General features: G+C 43.5%; 1 protein-coding gene across 2 annotated transcripts in view; it reads right to left on the reverse strand.

The window, feature by feature from the left end:
• FBXW8 (F-box and WD repeat domain containing 8) overlaps positions 1-23,517 on the reverse strand; it is a 127,429-nt gene that overhangs the window by 87,132 nt on the left and 16,780 nt on the right. For both annotated transcript variants that reach the window (XM_080649607.1, XM_080649606.1), the window contains exon 2: positions 13,313-13,417. In XM_080649607.1, coding sequence (XP_080505733.1) covers positions 13,313-13,417 — 105 coding nt within the window. The remainder of the gene's footprint in view (positions 1-13,312; positions 13,418-23,517) is intronic.

The raw sequence follows: 23,517 nt of genomic DNA on the forward strand, positions 1-23,517 counted from the left end.
GATCATTTGCAAAATATGGTCTGTGGGACTTCATATCTTAATTATTAAAAAAAAAAAGTTAACCAGGATGGGACTGAGGACAGAGCCTGTGGCAAACCACTGTAGCACTCCCCCCAGGCAGACATGGATCCATTAAGCAGCCCACCCTGAGTCTGGCCACAGCATCAGTTACAAATCCACTTAACCACATTGTCATCCCACACTTCTCCATCCTCGCCATAACGGCGTCAGGGAAACAAACCCTCATCTGATCACAAGTGATCAGGCAATAAAGAACAGGATAATAACTCAATAACACTGGAGTTCCAGTTTCACTAGACAGAACACTACGGTTTTATTTTTGGCATGTTTGGTCCACAGCTGAGCCTATCCATGACACTGGGTGGTGTCTGTCCATCTGTCTATGCCAGAGTGAGGCTCAGCACTGGCAATCATGAAGCGCAGAGACAAACCAACATCAGCTGTGATGGAGCCAGGCCACTTCTCAGATAGTTCCAGAGCAGAATCCTTCCCCAACAGACCCCTGGAATTCAGGGTTCAATAAGTATAAAGTAAAGGCCAACATTCAGAGACGCTCATGGGTTCTCAAAGGTAGACAGTGCTAACTAACCACAGGGCTGTTTACCCTGATCCTTAGAATACATAAGCCTGTTTTGTAAAAATTATAAAATATAAAGTAAATTATGAAATGTAACTATTGGACAAAAGACTCAGAGTTGCTAAGAGATCGCATAAATGTCAGTCATGATTTCATTACACAGACCGACATTTTCCAAAGCATGCTCAGCAGAACAGCAGCTCCTCGGGGTGTTAATATGTTACTTTAATACACAGACATGTGTTACATATCTCTAAGGAGACAGAAGAAGCTGCAGTCCCCAAAATTACTTGGTTCCTGAACACTTCTTATAAGGAGTGTTTCAGAAGCCTAGAGCTCCTTAGAAGACACTTTAAAAAAAACACACTGAAATGGGTTATTGGTCCATCGATTAAGATGTGTTGGGTGCTAACTACATGCTGGGCACTAAGACTAGAAATTCTCATCCACTTTCCACCTCAACCTGCCAAACTGATACCTTTCCACCAGTGACTTCCCATGAACCAGAGGGAAAGCTTTTGGTGTCTGCCCTGAGTCAGGATGTATCACAAGACTGGCCCCAAGTAGGGGCAATCTTTGTAATTCTGTAGTCCAAAATTAGCTACAAGGCTGCATGGTTAGGTAGAGCAACTGAATCATCAGCATTTTAGGAGAATCCAAATCAGTGCTCAGTAATTACAAACTAGAAGATTCCAATGAAATTAAAGATTCTGGGTAAGTTTTCATTAGGAACTAAACTGTACAACTTCAGCCACTTTAAAATGAAGAAACTTGCCCTGGCTGTTTTGCTCAGTGGTTAGAATGTCAGCCTGTGGAATGAAGGGTTGCAGGTTGAATTTCCAGTCAAGGGCGTGTACCTCAATTGCAGGTCCCCCAGCCCCCAGTAGGGTTTGAGTGTGGGAGGCAACCAATCGATGTGTCTCTCTCATGTTGATATTTCTCGCCCCCCCACCCGCCACCTTCTACTCTCTCTAGAAATCAATGGAAAAAATATCCTTGTGTAACAATTAAAAAACAATAATAATTAATTCAAAAAATGGAGAAACTTTACAGAGATTTTCAAAAAGTCTCAAATATATCAGACCTTAAAAACTTTGGAAGCTGAAAACAGATTTGTATTATCAGCTTCAAAGAAAGTATCAGGTCGTTTTAAATGACACAAGCTAAAATTTGTACAACAGGGTTATGGGATGAAAAACTGAGAACAAAAAGTTGATGTTTAGGTGCACCATCCCCACTACTAACCCTCAATCACAGGGCTTATTCTGTAGAAAATGATATTCAGGATAAAGTTTAAATCTTGGATAACAAACAATAAATCTCTGTGAGGGATTTATAAAAGCTAAAGGTGAGAATTACTTCCAAAAAGGGATCAGGACTGTACCTACACTTAGGTATTAAACACAGAAATGTGCAAACTGTAAAAGGAGGGTGTCTTTTTTTCTTCTTTTAAAGAAGAATTACAGGCTTGAAGAATTTCTTTTCATCCTAGAGGGGAAAGTATCAACAAGAAAAGACCTAGTAAAACTTTTACAACTAAATTTTAAAGAGTCTCACCCAAATGAAATCTAATTGTTGGATTTCTTAAGTTATATTAAATCTAGCAAGTTTACAAGCCTAAATTTTCCAAAGGCCTAATGGTCTTTTTTTAGTACACCAGGACTGGAATGGCTCTGCCCAGTAAAAGCCCCACTGAGTGAGCCTCAGCTGCAAGAATTTGCTAATAAAAGTGTCTCCAGCATTTTGCTTTATAGCACCACTGTGAATTGTACATTACAAAAGAAAAAGAAAAAAGGACCCTTGGCTCAGAAATTAGCTTTATTAACTCTGCCTGGATTAGGGTTACCAGTGAGGCCCACAACAGGGGGAAAGTGTCATTGTTCTGGTCACACTTTCATGTATGAAGTCTGCTTGAGGAGAAACAGACTCATCTCAATTTCCTTTCTTCCCATTCACTCTTAAACCCACTCACTTTTGCCCTTCCCATGCCACTGATTCTGGTCAAGGTCACCAGTGACTTCCAAGTTGCTAAATCAATGGGCATCTCTTAGTCCTCCTCTTACCTGACTAACAGCAGTGCTTAATGCCTTTGATCACGTTCTCCCACTTGAAAACTTTCATCCCTTGCTTCCAGGGCACTATGCACTCTGGGTTTTCTTCCTGCCTCACAGGTAATGGCCTCTCAGTCTCCTCATCCCCTCGCCCCTGATCACTGGCGTGCTCCAGACTCAATCCCTGAACCCCTTCCTCTATCTACTCTTACTTCCCTGACGAGCTCATCCAGTTTCTAGGCTTTGAATACCATCAATGTGCTCACAGCTTCCAAATTTAGATCTCCAGCCAGAGCTGAACCCCAGAACTCACCTCCAGCCTCACATCCAACTACTGACCTTCCCCACAACTTGCACATCCCACTTTTTCCTTGTTAGTGAGGGCCACCTCAACCATCAGCTGATCAGGCCAAACACCTTGGAGTTTCTGTTGGCTCCTCCACCTCTCCCCATATCAGACCATTATTAACCCTGACTCTACCTACTTCTACTGGTATGTCATGGTCCATAACACCATCTTCTCTCATCTCGATTATTTTGATAACCTTCTAACCTTCTTGCTGGCATCCTTGTCACACTATAGCTTATTCTCTACATATCAGCCAAAATGATCCCTTTTCAAATGTAAGTCTGACTTTGTCACTCCTCTGCTCAAAACACTTCAATGACTTCCCATCTCATTCAAAATAAAAGTTCAAGTTCTATTAATGCATTAAGTGCCTTTCACATTCTGACCATCTCTCCTTCACTTAGCCCCATCTGCTCACTACGCCACCATATTAGTTTCTTGCTGATGCTCTAACCAATTACCACAAACTGAGTGGTTAAAACAATACAAATTTATTATCTTACAATTCTGGAGGCCAGAAGTCTAAAATCAAGGTGTTGGCCCTGGCAGGGTAGCTAGTTAGTAAGACCAGTGGTCCGCAAACTGCGGCTCGTGAGCCACATGTGGCTCTTTGGCCCCTTGAGTGTGGCTCTTCCACAAAATACCAGATGCGGGCGCACACATACAGTGCAATTGAAACTTCGTGGCCCATGCGCAGAAGTCGGTTTTCGGCTCTCAAAAGAAATTTCAATCGTTGTACTATTGATATTTGGCTCTGTTGACTAATGAGTTTGCTGACCACTGATAGACCATCGTCCTAATATGCCAAGGTTGCAGGTTCGAACTCCAGTCAGGGCACATAAAAGAAGCAACCAAGGAATAAATAAGTGGGACAAGTCGATGTCTCTGTCTCTTCTCTTAGAGCCTTTAGGGGGGAAATCTATTTCCTTAGCTTTTCCAGCTTCTAAAGGATACCTGCATTCCTTGGCTTATGGCCCCTTCCTCCATTTTCTTTCTTTCTTTTTTTTTAATATATATTTTTATTGATTTCAGAGAGGAAGGGAGAGGGAGAGAGAGATAGAAACATCAATGATGAGAGAGAATCGTTGACTGGCTGCCTCCTGCACACCCCCTACTGGGAATCAAGCCCGCAACCCAGGCATGTGCCCCTGACTGGAATCGAACCTAGGACTTTTCAGTCCACAGTCCAAACTGCTATCCACTGAGCCAAACCACCTAGGGCCCTTCCTCCATTTTCAAAGCCAGCAGCACAGCATCTTCGCTCCTCTCAAGCTCCTGCCACCCTCTTATAAGGAACTCTGTAATTACATTGAACCTACTTGGATAATCACCCCATCGGAAGATGCTTAACCAACATCTGCAAAGGTCCTTTACCATAAAAGTAACATAGTCACAGGTTCTGGGGTTAGGAGATGAACATCTTCGGAGGGACATTAATCATCCTCCACAACCTAGGCATTGTGACCTGAGATGAGCACACCTGCTGTTCCTTAAATACGGCAGGTGTGTGCATCTCAAGGCTTTTGCACTTGCTATTCACCTGGGTGGAGACCTGCACAGCTTCCTTCTCCCCTCCTTCAGGTCTTAGCTCAAAGGTCACCTTCTCTGTGACGTTTTCCCAGGCCACTTAAAAGTGAACCCAAGCCCGGCCGGTGTGGTTCAATGGTTGAGCGTCGACCTATGTACCAGGAGGTCACGGGTTCTATTCCCGGTCAGGGCACATGCCTGGGTTGCGGGCTCGATCCCCAGTAGGGGGTGTGCAGGAGGCAACCAATCAATGATCCTTTCTCATCATTGATGTTTCTGTCTCTCCCTTGCCTTTCCTGTCTGAAATCTGTCTCTCCCTTGATTTCAGAGAGGAAGGGAGAGGGAGAGAGAGAGAGACTGAAACATCAATGATGAGAGAGAATCATGGATCGGCTGCCTCCTGCACACCCCCTAACTGGGGATCGAGCCTGCAACCTGGGCACGTGCCCTTGACTGGAATTGAACCTGGGACCCTTCGGTCCGCAGGCTGACGTTCTATCTACTGAGCCAAACCAGCTAGGGCAATAAAAATATTTTTTTAAAAAGTGAATCCAAGCATCACCTCTGCTGTATGACTTTTCTCCACTGTACTTATCCTATAAAATGAAAGCTTTCTGAAAGACAGGGTTTTTTCTTATGTTTTGTTCACTGCTGTACTCACTGTCTAGAATACTTAAGTCCATTTACATTCCCCCACCCCAATGACCCCCTTCAGCCCGCCCCTAACCTCTCCCCGCCCCCAGCTCGCCCCCCTCTCCCCAGGCCTTCAGCAACTTATTGTCTGTGTCCATGAGTTATGCATATATGCATTCAAGGTCTTTGGTTGATTACCTTCCACCCACCCACCTCCCCCACCTTCCCTCTGAGATTCCGCACTCTTCCATGCAGTCCATTTACATTTAATGTAATTACTGATAAGAGACCATTTATGTCTGCCATTTGCTATTTGTTTTCCGTATGTCTAGAACAGTACATGGCACATAGTAGGCACACTGTAAACACTTGAATGAGAGGAATAAGTCCAACTTTTTTTTTTTAATATATTTTATTGATATTTTACAGAGAGGAAGGGAGAGGGATAGAGAGCTAGAAACATCGATGAGAGAGAAACATCGATCAGTTGCCTCCTGCACACCTCCCACTAGGGATGTGCCCGCAACCAAGGTACATGCCCTTGACCGGAATCGAACCCGGGACCCTTCAGTCCGCAGGCCGACGCTCTATCCACTGAGCCAAACCGGTTTCGGCAGTCCAACTTTTTATTATTATTATTCAATACTTTAAAAAACTAGATTGCGAAAAAAAACAAGATGGCGGCATAGGTAAACACCAAAACTGCTGCCTCGCACAACAATTTCAAAACTACAACTAAAAGACAGAACGGACACCATCCAGAACCACAGGAAAGCTGGCTGAGTGAAAATTCTACAACTAGAAGGAAAGAGAAAAGCTCACAGAGAATTGGAGGTACGGCAAAGGGGCTTTGTGCGCGCAGAGAGGAAGGGCGGCTGAGAGCCTGGCTGACTTTCTCTGGCGGAAGGGGGAAGGAAGCCTCCGACCGCACTGAACCCCAGTTCTAACTGCACTGAACCCCAGTTCCGGGCAAACCCCTGGGGACCCACGCTCTTACGGGGGGAGTCTGGACTCTCGGGCGGAGACTCGAGCTGGGAAAGGCAGAAGTCTGAAGGCGCACGCGTGCCAGTGCGCACAAAGGCTGCAGAGGTTGCCACAGGCTTTCCCTAGTGGAAGGGAGTCAGAGGATCCTGACTGCACTGAGCCCCAGTTCTGACTTCAGTGAACCCCAGTTCCAGGCGAGCCCCTGGGGACCCACGCTCTTGTGGGGGGAGTCTGGACTCTCGGGCGGAGACTCGGGAGCCGGGGAAGGCGGAGGACTGAAAGTGCACACACGCGCGCGCGCCAGTGCGCACAAAGGCTGCGGAAGTTGCCACAGGCTTTCCCTAGTGGAAGGGAGTCAGAGGATTCTGACTGCACTGAGCCCCAGTTCTGACTGCAGTGAACCCCAGTACCAGGCGAGCCCCTGGGGACCCACGCTCTTGTGGGGGGAGTCTGGACTCTCGGGCGGAGACTCGGGAGCCGGGGAACGCAGAGGACTGAAAGCACGCGCGCGTGCCAGTGCGCACAAAGGCTGCGGAGGTTGCCACAGGCTTTCCCTAGTGGGAGTCAGAGGCTCCTGACGGCACTGAGCCCCAGTTCTGACTGCAGTGAACCCCAGTTCCAGGCGAGCCCCTGGGGACCCACGCTCTTGTGGGGGGAGTCTGGACTCTCAGGCGGAGACTCGAGCTGGGGAAGGCGGAGGACTGAAAGCGCACATGCGCGCAAGGGCAAGGCTGACAGGAAGCCAAGACTGAGACTCCACCCCATCCAAGCTGAGCACAGAGGCTATTGCAATTTGGCAAATCTAATCCTATAAGGCTGTCTCCAGCACCGAACTTCTCCCAGCATAGACACAGCTGATCCTTATAGCCAACTGGCCCGGAGGTCAATTCTTCCCAGTGATACCAACAACAATAAAGACTTAATTACAACAAGGCTGTACACACAGTCCACAAAGGGGTGCACCAAGAGTGTCCACCTCAGGTTAACTGGGGAAGCAGACCCACTGGGCCATATTGGAAACCTAGCACAAATATCTACCTTACCAACTCAGGGAATCAGTGAAAATGTGGGGTCAAAGAATCAGATCACAAACGAAAGAAATGGAGGAAAACAAACGACTGGATATAGAATTCAAAACCACGGTTATAAGACTTTTTAAGAATATCCTAGAAAAGGCCGATAAATATAACGAGACCCTCGAAGATATGAAAAAGGACCAACTAGAAATTAAACATACATTGACTGAAATAAAAAATATTATACAGAGACCCAGAAACAGAATAGAGGAACACAAGAATCAAGTCAAAGAATTGAAATACAAAGAAGCAAAAAACACTCAACTGAAAAAGCAAAAAGCAAAAAAAAAAAATCCAAAAAGTTGAAGATAATGTAAGAAGACTCTGGGACAACTTCAAGCGTACCAACATCAGAATTATGGGGGTGCCAGAAGAAGAGAGAGAGCAAGATACTGAAAACCTATTTGAAGAAATAATGACCGAAAACTTCCCCCACCTGGTGAAAGAAATAGACTTACAAGTCCAGGAAGCGCACAGAACCCCAAACAAAAGGAATCCAAAGAGGACCACACCAAGACACATCATAATTAAAATGCCAAGAGCAAAAGACAAAGAGAGAATATTAAAAGCAGCAAGAGAAAAACAGTTTATTACCTACAAGGGAGCACCCATACAACTGTCAGCTGATTTCTCAACAGAAACTATGCAGGCCAGACGGGAGTGGCAAGAAATTTTCAATGTGATGAATAGCAAGAACCTACAACCAAGATTACTCTACCCAGCAAAGCTATCATTCAGAATTGAAGGGCAGATAAAGAGCTTCACAAATAAGAAAAAGCTAAAGGAGTTCATCACCACCAAACCAGTATTATATGAAATGCTGAAAGGTATTCTTAAAGAAGAGGAAGAAGAAAAACGTAAAGAGAAAAATTATGAACAACAAATACATATCTATCAACAAGCGAACCTAAAAATCAAGTGAATTAAAAACCTGAGGAACAGAATAATCTGGTGAATATAATAGAATCAGGGGCATAGAAAGGGCGTGGACTGATAATTCTCAGGGGGAAAGGGATATGGGGGGTTCATGAAGAGAATGGACAAAAATCATACACCTATGGATGAGGACAGTGGGGGGGAGGTAAGGGCAGAAGGTGGGGTGGGAAATGGGTCGAGGGGAGCTATGGGGGGAAAAAGGAGAAATAATTGTAATAATCTGAATAAAGATTTATTTAAAAAAAAAAAAAACTAGATTGCTTGTATTTTCAAAGGACAGCTTCTGGCATGTGCTAACTTCAGGAGGCTCCAACTTTCTTATTCAAAACCATCTCTTGCTTTCTCCTTTTCTTTTAAACTTTTTAATATGAAAAACTTCAACACAAAGTAAAGTGAACAGTGCCCAGCCGTCATGGCTCAGTGGTTGAGCTTTGACATAGGAATCAAGAGATCACTAGTTTGCTTCTGGTCAGATACATGCCCAGGTTGGGGGCTCTGTCCCCAGTAGGGGGTATGTAGCCAATAGATGAAATTTTTCTATCATCAGTGTTTCTATCTCTATCCCTCTCCCTTCCTCTCTCTCTAAAAATCAATAAAAACATATTTTTTTAAAAAGTAAAGTGAACAGTATAAAGAACTCCCAAGAACCCATCAGTTGAAAGGATTATCAATAGTACTTCACCATTTTATTTCATCTAGCTCCCTACTTTTTCTTCTAGAGTTCTTTGCTTTTCCATAACCCCTCTGTAAAGGTGGCAGCCGCTGCAACCTGGTGACTTAAAAGGAAACTCCTGAAGGTGCTTGGGTCTCAGGCTTGCACATATTTCCTGGAGAGGTAAGTCTGGTCGCAAGGTGAAACTTAAGAACTAAGGGACCCCTGCCAGCAATGATAGGTCTTCAGAATCATTTCTGCTATGAAAATCAATTTAGTTGCACTTGGCTATGGATTCCCAACACTTAAAGACTTCACTAAGATCTTTAACTATAAAACCTCAGCTTTTAGTTTCTCCTATTTGGACATCTGGGAAGATTGTAAGATCACATTTTCCTTGAAACTTGAAATATTATTATCTAATATACTGGTTTTAGTTGCACAATGATTTATTTTGATAACACCTACTTTTTGCTCACCAATTTTATCATAAATCTTAAGTTTTTAACCTCCACATCTTGCCTCTTCTTCTTTATTGCTTTCTTTATGAACAATTTTCTACCTTTTGCTTGAAAATCATAATTACCTACCAGCTAAACTTCTAAAATTATACATTAGGAAAACAAATAACTAAAATATATATTAAAAAGAATATTAAAAAAGGCAGAATCACAGATATGGAGAACAGATTAACAGATGCTAGGGGTTAGAAACAGGACAAGGAATGAGGTGACTGTGCCTTGTTGATGAACGTTCTGTATCTTCACTGTGGTCACACGAATCTACACCTGCGATAAAATTGCATAGAACTAACTACACACAAATAAGTGCCTGAAAACTGGTGAAATGTGAATAAGCTCTGTGGACTGCACCAACACCAATTTTTTTATTTTGATACTAGAGGCCCGGTGCACGAAATTCGTGCACGGGGGGGGGAGGGGGGTTGTCCCTCAGCCCAGCCTGCACCCTCTCCAATCTGGGACCCCTCGAGGGATGTCCGACTGCCCGTTTAGGCCCGATCCCAGTAGGATCGGGCCTAAACGGGCAGTCGGACATCCCTCTCACAATCCAGGACTGCTGGCTCCCAACTGCTCGCATGCCTGCCTTCCTGATTGCCCCTAACCGCTTCTGCCTGCCAGCCTGATCACCCCCTAACCACTCCCCTGCCAGCCTGATTGATGCCCTGCCAGCCTGTTTGCCCCTAACTGCCCTCCCCTGCAGACCTGGTCACCCCTAACTTCCCTCCCCTGCAGGCCTGGTCCCTCCCAACTGCCCTCCCCTGCTGGCCATCTTGTGTCCTCATGGGGGCAGCCATCTTTGACCACATGGGGGTAGCCATCTTGTGTGTTGGAGTGATGGTTAATTTGCATATTACTCTTTTATTAGATAGGATTGTTCCTCCAATGGAAAAACTCGGGGGGGGGGGGAGGGTACACAGGACCTCTCTATTATTTTTTTTGCATCTCCCTGTGAATTTATAATTAAGTTTTTTAAAATAATGTTGATAAATACCTACAAACCTTTACTCCTCAGAATTATTCATGCCATAAATAAGAGCACACTTTCACTTCTCATAAAAACCAAATCATTTTTTATAGTTTTGAAATCGACAACTTTGTAATTGTTATGCATTCAAAAATATTATCCTTTAAAGTGCCAGGAATCCTGTGGGCACACACAATAAAATGAACATAAAATTATAAACAGCAAGATAATAAAGCTGTTCAATGAAATGCCCAATGCATAACTTTGCTTACTGTTTGAGATATTTCAGCATGATACGCTCCTCCGAGATGCTGAGTCCCTCAAGGGATAACTATTGATAGCATGGAGCTTAGAGAGGTCAGCATTGAAAGTACACAGGAATCACTAACGTAGTAGGACTTTAGGTTTGAGTGGGCACAAAAAGCAGAAAAAGAGAGGGGATGCAGAAAGGAGACAAAGTCAGAGCAAAATCCGTTTTCCAGCATAGTCTGTGGCATAATTAAATCTCAAAAGACCTCCCCGATCAGGGTTTCTTACTGTGAGTCAGTTACCAATTTGGCATAAAGATCTAAGCAAACAGGTTTTCTCCAAGGGCACACATATAGTTCATGGTGCCAATCCCACATAGCTGGCCCAATTTCACTACAGTCCCAAGGTGGTTACATTCAAAGAGAATGAGAGACAGAGAGTAAGCCCCTCTAAAATAGTCATAAAGCAGCAGGACAGTCCATTCAACAGAAGGACTTCTTCCCTGTTTCAAAAATAAAAACACCACATGAAACAAATAAAAATGCTACTTATTTTTATTACTTTGTGGTTTTATTTTAATTCTTGAAAAAAACAAAGCCAATTCTACAAATTACTGGCCATCCATGGCCATCTTCATACAATAGCTCTATGGAAAAAGTTCTGGCTTCAAAGCAGAGCCACTTAAGGGGTTCTGTTTAAAATTATTTTCTGCTCCAAAAATGAGGCTGAAAAACAACAACAATACAAATCCAACTGGCCAAAGAGAGAAGAATTCTGGTGGACAATTGGACTACTGTGTTGCAAATTAAACTGTTCACACCTGCAGAATAATCTCACCAGCATAACCAATCTCCCCTGAAATGCAGCCCCATTGTAGCAAAAGGGGGATCTCTTCTTCCACTAACTAGATCCTATCTTTCACTGATAAACTCTTTGGATGAGAAAACCAGCAGCAGATGTGAAAGCCACATGGCCCTCTACAAAGCAGGAAAGCAAAAAGCAATGTTAGAAGAAAAGATTCCTTAAACAGCAGCTCCCTATCAAGAATGAAGATTTTATCGTCTAATGCTGACTCTGTGGAAAGCAGCGAGCTATTAGACGCTATTCCAAGACTCCGGTTCACAGTATCAGGCTGACATCCAGAAGTTGGACTCACTCAGCTACACCCTTGTTTTCAACTCTTGGGAACAGGGCCAACGTGTAAAGTTAGAATATAACAAATCCAGTTTGCAAGGGGAAAGAAGAAGACAATGTGGGCACTCTTACTCAATGTAATCGATAGGCTCTGAGCGTGGTTTACACTTCAGTACATTTTCATTTAGTGCATTTTAGCCTTTGAATAATTTCTTCCATAATTTCCCAAAGATTTCCACACTCTGCATCAAAAAAGACTTGCTAACACCCCCACTGAAGTAATAGTGTGGCAATCAAGAATACTGAAGACTTTTTCAATTGCCTATTTCAGTAGAAAAATACAGGGTAGGGCAAAAGGAGATTTACAGTTGTGAGTACATGAAACACAGGGTTTATTCTTGTATTATTATTTGTTAATTATTGTATTATTTTTCCATACAAACTGTAAAACTACTTTTGCCCTGTCCTGTAATTGTGATTAAGCAAAATGCTTCATAAAAAAATCGTGTAAAAGCAGAAACTATAAATTGTCCCGTTTTATGTGTGATTTCAGTGAACTGCCATAGAAATAGCAAGCACTAGAGTCTCAACTTGGCAAGAGTTTTCACCACTCTCAAACTGCCTTAATATTTTTAACTTCACATTCTTGGTGGGGCTTTGGATTTTAGTGTATGTTTCTCCTACTACTCAATCTTACCAAACCCTTTCTCTTAAAGGTACAGACACTTATGTAAAATACATTATAGAAACCAGGGGTGGGAAATGGTAACCACTAAGCAAGTTACTTGTTTGGCAGTTATGGACAATGGGTATCACAGTGTCCATGAAAAGCCAGCAATCATATACACATTTAACTTGTGAGAAATTACACGCTCTTCACCAAGAAGAGAAGAGATTAATTTTAATCTTGCCTCTCAAAACATGCCAAAGGCATACTGGCATCACCTGGTTAGAAACACAGACTATTGGGTCCCATCCTGGACCTCCTGAACCCAAATTTGCATTTTATCAAGATCCCTTGTGATTCATGTGCACAATACAATTTGGCCCAGACGATATCTCCCACCACCCTACTCCATGAATGTATGCTCCAGAGTAAGCATGAGATGGGTGTCATTGACCTGCAATTCCCTCAGTGGGTCTCAGGTGTCACATGCCTCACACCTCACTGAGTGGGGTTCTGGTGTTTAAAGAGTAATTTGGACTATATGCCTAAAACATGACTTCACTGTTTTGTCCCCAGGTTGACCCTCAGCTCCCAACCTAACGACTGGCTTGATTAAACCAAGGGCTGGCATCTTTGCATTAAAAACCGTGAGGACATTAACAGCTCAGGCTAGCTCAATAAAGACGGTGCACAGAGTTGTCAGCCTTGAGCACACAGCCACAGGTCAGCCATAACTCAGACTTCAGGGGAACAGAACTCTTGAACAGATGGTCACAAAAAGATAAACACCAAGTAACGTCAAACATAATTCCTTAAGTTCAAGGTTGCTTTCCTTCACGTTCAGATGCTACCCAATTCATTAATTCTTTAAAGCTGGTCATCCTGTTAAGTAGATTTCTGTTATGGAGGAGCTTCCTATACTTTAATTACATTTGTAGGTAGATCTTGAATATCAGTTAATGACGGCTTACCTGTGCACACCTTCCCAGGTCTTTCCTGTCCAGATACTGAAATATATTGATTGCCAATTCATAAGGCAGTTGGATATCAAAGAAGGGCACATCGTCCATTTCATTCTGAGAAGAAAAGGAGAAAGGCAATAAGCTTACAATTCTGAGATTTTAAAATGCCCACATTTGCAGGCCCTTTAAATTACCAGAGATATTCTTAGGTGGCGACAAGAGAGATGATGGTGTTTCCCAGGGGAGCCAAGAGTTGTCACTATTCAGCAGAGCTCAGTCATAGAACTAACTCTGAACTGGACAACCATTCTCAATTCTCTGCCCTCCCCCCCCCACCCGCCCCGCAAGTCTACCCTCACATTCACGTATGAAATCCACAAGACCATTTCCCATTATGCTTCAAAAGGAGAAGCAGGTGCATCTTACAGGCTGGTGTATCACAGGTATCTGTGCCTAGGTCTCTGGAAAGCCTCTTGGTCTCTAAGGAAAGGTAAGCAGCAGGCAGCCAAGAGTGAGCCATGAAACCAGGTCAGCCATCGGTCCTCTTAGGACAACTGCTACCAACTCCTGCCCCCTCCAACTTGAGGGGAGTGCCCCAGAGCCACAGGAGAAATGCTGACCTAGGTCACTCAAGTGTTTTCATCAGGAAAGGGGAATAGGGCCGTGAACATGAGCAAAAAGTAAATAAATGAAATGCTGCCCTAGAGCGAGGTGAACACCGGCCCGCCTTGGCCGCGGGAGAAGCACGAGGTTTCCTAATGCACTCAGGGGCTCACACTGGTTAACCTGCGTGAGCCAGTGCAAACAAAGCAGTTCTTCTTCAGTGTCATTTATTAATGCGGAGAAATTAGAGCTTGCCTGCCTTTGGATAAGCAATTAGGGATGAGGTAACAGGCTTCAGTTGAGAGATAAGGCTGTCATGACGATCCTGGTAGCACAAAGAAATACGAGTGTGAAACAGAAAAGAAAACCAAGTGTACATATGCAGCCCTCTGCCTGTTCCCAAATCCACCTGCCAAAGCTCGCTTTGGTGTTTGCTTCTGCAAAGCTAGGCAAAGCAGTGCTCTCTGTCCCAACAGAACTTGCTAATAAAATTCATCTTTAATAAGCTTTGGCAGACATCAGTGACTTACTGGTTGCAAATAAATTACTAATTCATCACTCAAGTATAACAATTATTTATTAGAAGGCTGAAGTCTCAAAAGTGAAAATAGTCTCAGCATTTTTAAGGGAGTGTGAGCACCGATTTAAACCCTTCAAGATTCAAGGTAAAGATTGTTCTGGAATCATGTTTTCCATTCATCTAGAAGTCTCAGGGCTAATAGATAATCCAGGGCATAAGAAAGTATTATATTCAACTACAAAAACAGTGCAAGGCTAAGTGTGAGGCCAAAAAGGATCTCTAGAGGAAAAAAGAGTTAAGAGTTGACAGTTCTCTGTGGGTAAAGAAGGAACAGAATGTTAAATCAAGAGAGAAATGTTGGCTATACAAGGAGGGGGGAAAAAAAAACAGGAAAAATCTGTCAGTGTAACTGGAAGACAAAGGGATCCTTGCCTAAAAAAATAATGAGAAGTCATCAGTCTAATGTCAGGCTAGGAACCCTCCTACAACTAACTGGCTTTCACTCATCAAGAAAAAGAGGCATCGCGTTCTCTAACCCAGATTCGACTGCGGCTCCTCAACACACCCCTAGAGTGAGTCACGGGCAGTGGAGGAGGCCACAACAAGGCGTGACATTATCATTGGCAACCCTGGACTTCTCCCTGCTTTCTCTTTTGATTATTTGCCTATGGTGAGGTGGAGACATCCACCTTACCTGCTCATAAAAGGAACGAGAGAAAAACATTCCTTATTCTCGTACAAGTAGAATGAAGACAAAGGAAAGCCTGCGCTCGTGAGCTCAGCTTTTCACTGTTGAGACGTGCCAAGCATTGTTTTCTCCCATCAGTCCCTTCGGGACCCACTATACTAGTAAACTGGGTTTGGACTTGACGCCACTGTGAAGAAGCAGGAGAAATCACCTGTGTTTTTAGTTATTTTGATGAGGAAAAGTCTTACGTCTGGTGGCAACAGCCTTCCCCCTTTTGCTTCTTCAGTTGACCAATTTTCTATTTCCATCCTAGAAAACAGTGCCTCTACCTTAGCATTCTCCAACCCTGCTACCATCTTCCTTGATCCCAACCACCGAGATCTCTGGGAGGCAGCACAGCATGGAAGTTTAGAGCAAAGATTCAAACTGATAATCCTGGCTCTTCCTCCTGACTCGCCATGAGACCAGGCTAAATGCATCTGAGCCTCAGTTTCCTCATCAGCAAAACAGGGTATAACTACCTGTGAAGAAATATGTTATTAAGAATAAAATGAGCCGTAACCGGTTTGGCTCAGTGGATAGAGCGTCAGCCTGCGAACTGAAGGGTCCCAGGTTCGATTCCGGTCAAGGGCATGTACCTTGGTTGTGGGCACATCCCCAGTAGGGGGTGTGCAGGAGGCAGCTGATCGCTGTTTCTTTCTCATCGATGTTTCTAACTCTCTATCCCTGTCCCTTCCTCTCTGTAAAAATCAATAAAAAATATTTTTAAAAAATAAAATAAAATGAGCCCTACCCAGTTTGGCTCAGTGGATAGAGTGTCAGCCTGCGGACTAAAGGGCCCCAGGTTCAATTCTGATCAAGGGCACATACCTTGGTTGCAGGCTCCCAGCCCTGGTCAGGGGCATGCAGAGGCAACCAATCAATGTGTCTCTCTCACATCAGTGTTTTTTTCTCTCTCTCTCTTCCTCCCTCCCTCTCTCTCTAAAAATCAATGGAAAAAAAAATCTTCTAGTGAGGATTAAAAAAAAAGAAGAAGAATATTACATGGAAAGGGCTTGGCACAAGTAAGCACCAGGGCTAAGCACATAATAATGGAATGTTAATATTGCCATTTTCTTTCCTTGCATGACACTCCAACTCCTTTTTCCATCAACAAATATGTGTTGATTAGGTCCACATCCCATAATACTCCCCTACCACTTTGTTGTTTACACAGAAAGTTGTCTCCCCTGTTGTACTATAAGCAGCTAATAGTTGGTGACAGTGGAAAGGGGATGGTATAGCAGAGGCTAAGTAATCCAGGAGTCTGAACACTGAATATGTCCATACAACAGGTCTTTTCTGAGGAGGCTTTTTAAAAAGACTCATCAGTTTTAAAAGGTTATACCACAGTGAAAGAAAATGGTGCAACCACCAGGGTACAAATGACCAGTCGGGGTGTTATGGCTCCCACACCAACAAATGATCAGAGACACCATGCTCGTCTCACTGTTAATGCACCAGTTGTGTTAGTTCTTGGTCAGTGGTCGGCAAACTGCGGCTCGCGAGCCACATGCGGCTCTTTGGCCCCTTGAGTGTGGCTCTTCCACAAAATACCATGGCCTGGGCGAGTCTATTTTGAAGAAGCGGCGTTAGAAGAAGTTTAAGTTTAAAAAATTTGGCTCTCAAAAGAAATTTTAATCATTGTACTGTTGATATTTGGCTCTGTTGACTAATGAGTTTGCCGACCACTGTTCTTGGTCATTTATAAGTTCTGAAGGGTAACAACTGTTTCAAAGCATTGATTAAAATTATAATTAATGTCAATACCAACATTATAAAATGACACTTTTAAAAAAGTCACTGGGCTCTTAGAATTATGTCTAAGCTCCAAAATGATGGTCAATCCCAAACAGATCAAGTCCCAGACTTTTATGTAAACAACCTACCCTGTTGCTACACTGGTTGGGGGATGGCAGGGAAAAAAAGGGGAACCAATATACCAAAGGAAGGTCTACGGCTTAGGAAATGTGGAGACGCACAAGGTCAGGAGAACAAATGCTGAAGTTTCATGTTGTGCACTTGGATCTTTTTGGCAAGAAAGCCTACCAGTGGCTCTTGTAGTGGATGCTGCAGTGGGTCACTCATATTGTCTCTCTGGGCCCACAACACTCATCCCCCCAGATGCCCAGAATGCTGCCTGCTGCTGGCTCGCAGCTGAGTCCCTTCTTAGGCACTGCCATTGGCCAAACAAGATGCTTCATCTAAGGTTGCATCCCCTCCTGGAGGGTAGTCTACATCCAGTGACTCGCCAATACCTACAATACACAAGCCTGGTCCCCTGGACCTCTCAGAAAGGCCAACCCACTAGACCACCTACATGCAAATCTCCATCTCAGAGCCTGTTTCAAGGAAAAAATCCAACCTTTTTTTCCAAAGCGATAGACAAAATCCATGATAGTCCTGTGTTCCACACATTCCCAAGGGTTCTTATGCACAACTTTGGTAACATTAGTAACCTACTTCCCTCTCCTGTACTCGAGGAGACATAATGGAATATAGGTAAACCAGAGTGGCATTATTATACCAAAAAAACAAACAAAAAAACTAGAGTAGCTTCAAGGTGAAGCAAATCATTCACTTTGTTATTATTAGTAACGTTATCACTTGGGAAACACCTTACTAAGGACTGAGTTATGAGCATGTTTGACCTTGTGGTTGAAAATGCAACTCTTTATAGGAACAAGAAACGGGAGCCACATCCTGGACAGAGGCTGTAGCCTGTAACCACCTACACTGGAACAGCAGCAGCATAATGTCTTAAGCTCTGGCTCTGGTACTTCCCACAGTTCATAAATATAAGCAAAGAATGTTACATGCTACTAGTGTGCAGAGAAATACTCTGTAAACTAAAAGGTACTACCAGACTTCCACCTAGGCTATTCTGAAGCACACAGCTATCTAAAAAGTTACGGAACCCAATGACTAAGTCTATATATATACTGATTTAAAAACATGGAAATGGATAAACTGGCATTTAAGTAAAAAGATATTTCAAGAAGAAAGAGATTAAAGACACTGGACATATTAATATAGGGAAACTTGGTCACACCGTAAGACTGTCAATTGACTAAAATGTTTAGAGAGAATAGTAATTTCGCAGTAAGAGCCCAAGCACTGTAAGAATGGCCCAATTTATGATCCAGAAGAGCAATAAATCAAAATATTAACATTCCTTCAAATTTAAAGGAAAACATCTTTTTGGTAACATACAATCTGACTTTTAATTAGTTAATGGCTCAGATATTGATTCTCTACCTCTATTGATGACTCTTGTCCTGTATTACTCATCAAAACTATCTGTGGCGTTAAAAAAATGCCCACGGTCTCTCAGACCTACTGCCGCCAATTTCCAAGGGTGGGCTCAAGCATCTCTTCCTCAGGGAGCCTCATGCACACTAAAGTTGAGAACCACAACCCTAAATTATAGACAGATATAAAAATCAATACTTTCTCAACCAAGCCAAAAAAAAAAAAAAAAAAAAAAAACCACAGAGGGATCAAGTTACTTTGTTAATTCAAAGTCAGTGAATACTAGATTTTCCCAAAGTCTACTGGACTTACTCCAAAAATGCTAAGAGAAATTGCAAATGGATCCATCCCCAGGGAGGCTGATTTGTACTCCTATGTGCTAATGTAAGACTAATTCTGTAAATGGATTGGTTTTGTGCCTTACTGTTAGAAATTTAATCTGTCTTCTCTTGTTTAGGAGAAGAAGGGATAATTACTAAGAGCCAAATCAGTAAAAAGTGAAGAAACGGACTTCAGTTTTGTTCCCAATGTATATCTCCAGGGCAAACAGAACACTAAAGCTCTCTCTAGGTGGTGTTTTAAGAAACTGAGACAAGCAACTCGAGTTCAAACAATAGATATGTAATAACATTTCTGCTAAATCTGTGACTGAAAGGAGACTGTTTTCTAAAGGAATTTATCTCAACTTTCCACACACTGCAAAAGCTGAGTGGAGAAGACCCACACGATCTCAATCAGGAGTGGATGAGTTCCAGTTTCACCTGTGTCTCCTTTAAAGAAAAAAAAAATTGGGGTGTCGGGGGGCTGAAACACTGTCAAGATAAATAGGCATTCATTTATTTACTCCCAAATTTGTCTCAAAATTCGTGTTTTCTTACACAAAGCAGGAGCTTCTGAGCAATGACATTAAGAGGATTAGTTCTTTTTTCTATACTTCTGAGTGTTATCGTTGTTAATTAGCTAGTTATTAATAGTCATAGGAAGAGACAAAGGGAAGGTCAGGCATTGTAAGCATGGTCAGCTGGGCAACTTCAGGAAGCTGCAGCTTTGCACCCCACAAGGAACCATGGGCCCATTCCCTGCAAATCACTGGGGAAAGGGATCAAAGGGGAAGATGGGCACATGTGCAGTGAAGTCGGGTGATGGAGGGAAGGTGCTTGCCTGTAAGTCTAACCTGGGAAAAAGATAACTGGCTGGGGCAGAGCCACTGCAAGATCATAAAACCCTGAAGGGGTAGTTGGTCAAGCTCCTGGTTATAAGCCCAAGACAAAGAGTTCTCGCTCTCTTGCCCCCTTGGCCTCCTTTGCACTCCCTTGCTTGTTTGCTCTTGTGCTTCTGTTTCTTGTTTGCTCCTTGACCCACATTCATCCGTGTGCTAGCCCACCACGTGGCCTTAAGCAGCCGCAGGTCCCATAGCCATGCAGACCCCACACGCAATGGACTACAACTGGGAACACAAGCTAAACTGGCCAGATGCTGGACTGGACTGTGCTTTCATACGGAGCAGAGACTGGGCAGTGGCCTTAATTCTAGCTTTGCTGAAGACAAGACTGGACTCTTTTGTGGCGGGATGGAGGGAGATGGGACCTTGGGAACCCAGGGTTTAATTCCATGCAAATAAATATCACTCATGTCAGGATCCTAAACTCTCCAAGCATATTCCTACCAACAGGATGGGGCTAATTTGTGGAGACCACTGTAAAACAAAAATGTGGGGTCCCTTGTTTAAAAATGATAAAAATTTCAAGCATTAAACCAAGCACAGGCCCCTTCTGACCCTGGAGCCCCCTGTGATCACACAGGTTGCACAGGCCCATGAAGCCAGCCGGCCCTGGCCACCAGAGAACCTTGGCACTTACTGTTCTGTGCCTAGAATCCCCTCCCCAGATCTCTGAGGGCTTGCTCTCTCCTCTTCCGTGAAATGCTATAACTACTTAAAATTACAGCTCTTCCCAAACACATACACACTGTATCCCTTCTACCTCCTTAATTTTTCTCCAGACCATTTAATACCTGACAATTATTTGTTCATTCTGTCTTCTCCTCTTCCCTAGAATGTAAGTTCTATAAGGGTACCGATCCCCACCTCCGTCCTGTTTTCTGTTGTATTCTCAGTACCTACAGGAGCGCCTGGTACTAAGAAGCCACTTAGTGAATATCTATGGAATAAATGAATGAAGCCCCAACTGCTTTAAGCAGCAGAAACTTCCAACAAAGAGATGACCTAAGTTACAAGTTGTTCTAGGACCTAGAGTCTATTTCAAAATGTGCCTCAGTAGCCCTAGCTGGTTTGGCTCAGTGGATAGAGCATCGGCCTGCGGACTGAAGGGTCCCGGGTTCGATTCCAGTCAAGGGCACATGCCTGGGTTACTGGCTCGATCTCCAGTAGAGGGTGTGCAGGAGGCAGCCGGTCAATGATTCTCTCTCATCATTGATGTTTCTATCTCTCTCTCCCTCTCCCTTCTTCTCTGAAATCAATAAATATATATATATATACATATATATATTTAAAAGAGAAGAAAAAAAATGTGCCTCAGTAGAAACTCCTGCTCGTTCATAGAAGAAGAAGGAAAAAAAAAAAGTATGGCACTTACCACAGAACCTTTTAGTTGAGGGGAAGGGAGAAGGAAGAGAACTTTGGGCTAGAAGAATCAGGGAAAAGTTAATACAGGAGAGAGAATTCAAGTTGAGCCTTAAACAGAAGGCAAAGAATAGCAAAGAGGAAGGGAAGTCTTTCCAGGTACAATTCATGAGTTCACATTTGAATCCATTTGTCTTATCATTTCACACTAGAAAGTCTCCTTGTTTCTAATTTAAAAACAGAAGTTAAGTCATCCAATTGATTTGCTGAAAACACAGATGTAGGCTGATGATGAATTAAGTATTGGCATAGTGAGCAATAAATATCGGCCAGTAGCATTAAACTTTTATCAGGCCAGAAAACCTAAATCTTACCTTGAAGAATGCCTTGAATGTCCTCAAGACTCATAGAGCCTCTTTATAAGGTTGCTATAGGAAGCAGCAATTCTTATTTCAACTCAACAAATGTCCCTATTGCACTGAGTGCCACAGGTAGAAATACAAGAGTAAGACAACAGACCCTGCCCTCCAGGGATTCCCAATCCCAGAGGCAGGGAACCAGGGGTTTATCAGTGATAACTCTACCAGGGGTCCTCAAACTGCAGCCCGCCGAGGACATTTATCCGGCCCGCCAGGTGCCGCTGCTTGTCCTGCTTAGCAGCCGACTCGTCCCGGGCCCGCAGTACGCATAGAAATTTGTTCATAGTGGTTTTTTTTAAACTATAGTCCGGCCCCCCAACGGTCTGAGGGACAGTGAACTGGTCCCCTGTTTAAAAAGTTTGAGGACCCCTGCAGTCTAAGCAAAGAGGAAGTGAAATTAACACTTCTATAATACAACGATAATAACAGCACCAGAATAAATGTACTGGCTGCTTACTGTACACCAGGCTTGGTGCTACGAATGCCCCATGTCGTATTCATTACCTCGGTACAAGGTAGTTATGTACGAGCATCATCCTCATAAAGCAGAGGAAGCTCCCTTGCCCAAGGCCAAACAGCTTGTCAGTAGCAGAGGCTGAATTGGAACTCATGTCTGCCTGACTCTAGAGCCCAGACTGCATCCAGAGCCCAGTTATCCTGCATCCATTAATGCCATCCTTTTAGTTAAAAGAAGCAAGACTAGGCTTCTGAGGTCAGGAAGTATCTATTCTGTTTACTGCCGATTCCCCAGCCCCAGCTGATCGATACATGTATGTATGCTGGGTGAACAGAAACCACATACATTCCCATACTCTAGTACTGCTTCAAACACCCACTTAAAGTGGGCATGTCTTGTATCCACTGCCCAATACCCGTTCCCTCTTCTTTTCTTTTATGAAATCACCCCACTCCACTCTTGGTCAACATGGTTTAGATGAGGCTGACCCCACCCGTATATTCAGGAACAGGCAGTGAGTACAAGCCTGGCCAATTTGAGCCAGTGATTGGCTCAAGGATGGACACATGACCTGATATGGACCGATGGGAACTAAAGTTCATGATTTGCTGCAAAAACCATAACAGATGATCTCTTTCCCCTGGGTTGCTAACCTGACAACGTAAGACTGCAGTTGCTGGTAGCCATTTTATCCCAAAGAGAGAAAAGCCAGCCTTTGAATAAAGCCAATAAAAGGAAAGCAGGACCAAGAGATGGAGATATCCCTGGTTACATTACCTAAGCACCCAGCACAAGCACTGCAACCTGGAATTTTCAGTTACATGAATCAATAGAGTCCGGTTTCGGTTTTTAAGTCACTGTGAATTGGGTGCTGGTTGCTTACAGGCCAGAGTCCAGATACATCACCTAAATAAAAATGGGACCAAGCAACTGGAAATCACAACCACCACAGTGAAAGAAGCAAGCAGCATACTTATAATTAGACTCAAGTGGCTTCACCACCTTCCAGAAGCCTGAGTTCATGAAGAGAGGAAAATGGAAGACAAGAGAGAGAGAGAAAGTGAGTACTGTATGCATCATTTCTTTCACTAGTTTAACCATCTACCAAGAAGACAATTTAGGTGTTCCCAACTTGCCACCCAAAGCGAGATGGCTTCTAAGTGCTATTTTGAAAAGCTTCACAAGAGAAGACAAGGCTCAAGGAGAATCATTTCTAAGTTTTCATGTCAGCTGTGCTTGTCCATCAAAGATCTGTCCCTCACCCAGCCCGATGAATCTCTGAAGCAGTACTGCCCATTTACCCAGCCAAAGGCAACTCAACTCCTGACTGCTAACGTAGTAGTTGTTCTCACTCTAGTGATAACACTGAGACTTGAAGTGAAAGAGACTGCACCAAAAATACACAAGAATGCATCAATATAACAGAGGGCACCAAAAGTTGGGGGGAAGGGAGGAAGGTATGCTATGAGATGGTATCAATTTTCATTTGCCTTTTATGTCAAGTGGATTGGCCTGTGAGTTTCTGGGGAGTTCCCAAATAAAAATAAATCGTCCTTCTCAGGAGTTACCTGTGAATCAAGCAAAGATTCTTGGGAAGACACAAGGCAAAAAGACCACAGGCTCGTGACCCGAGGCAGATCTATCTAGCCCACAGA

This window comes from Plecotus auritus (genome assembly GCF_963455305.1).
Source record: "Plecotus auritus genome assembly, chromosome: 13".
Lineage (NCBI taxonomy): Eukaryota > Metazoa > Chordata > Mammalia > Chiroptera > Vespertilionidae > Plecotus > Plecotus auritus.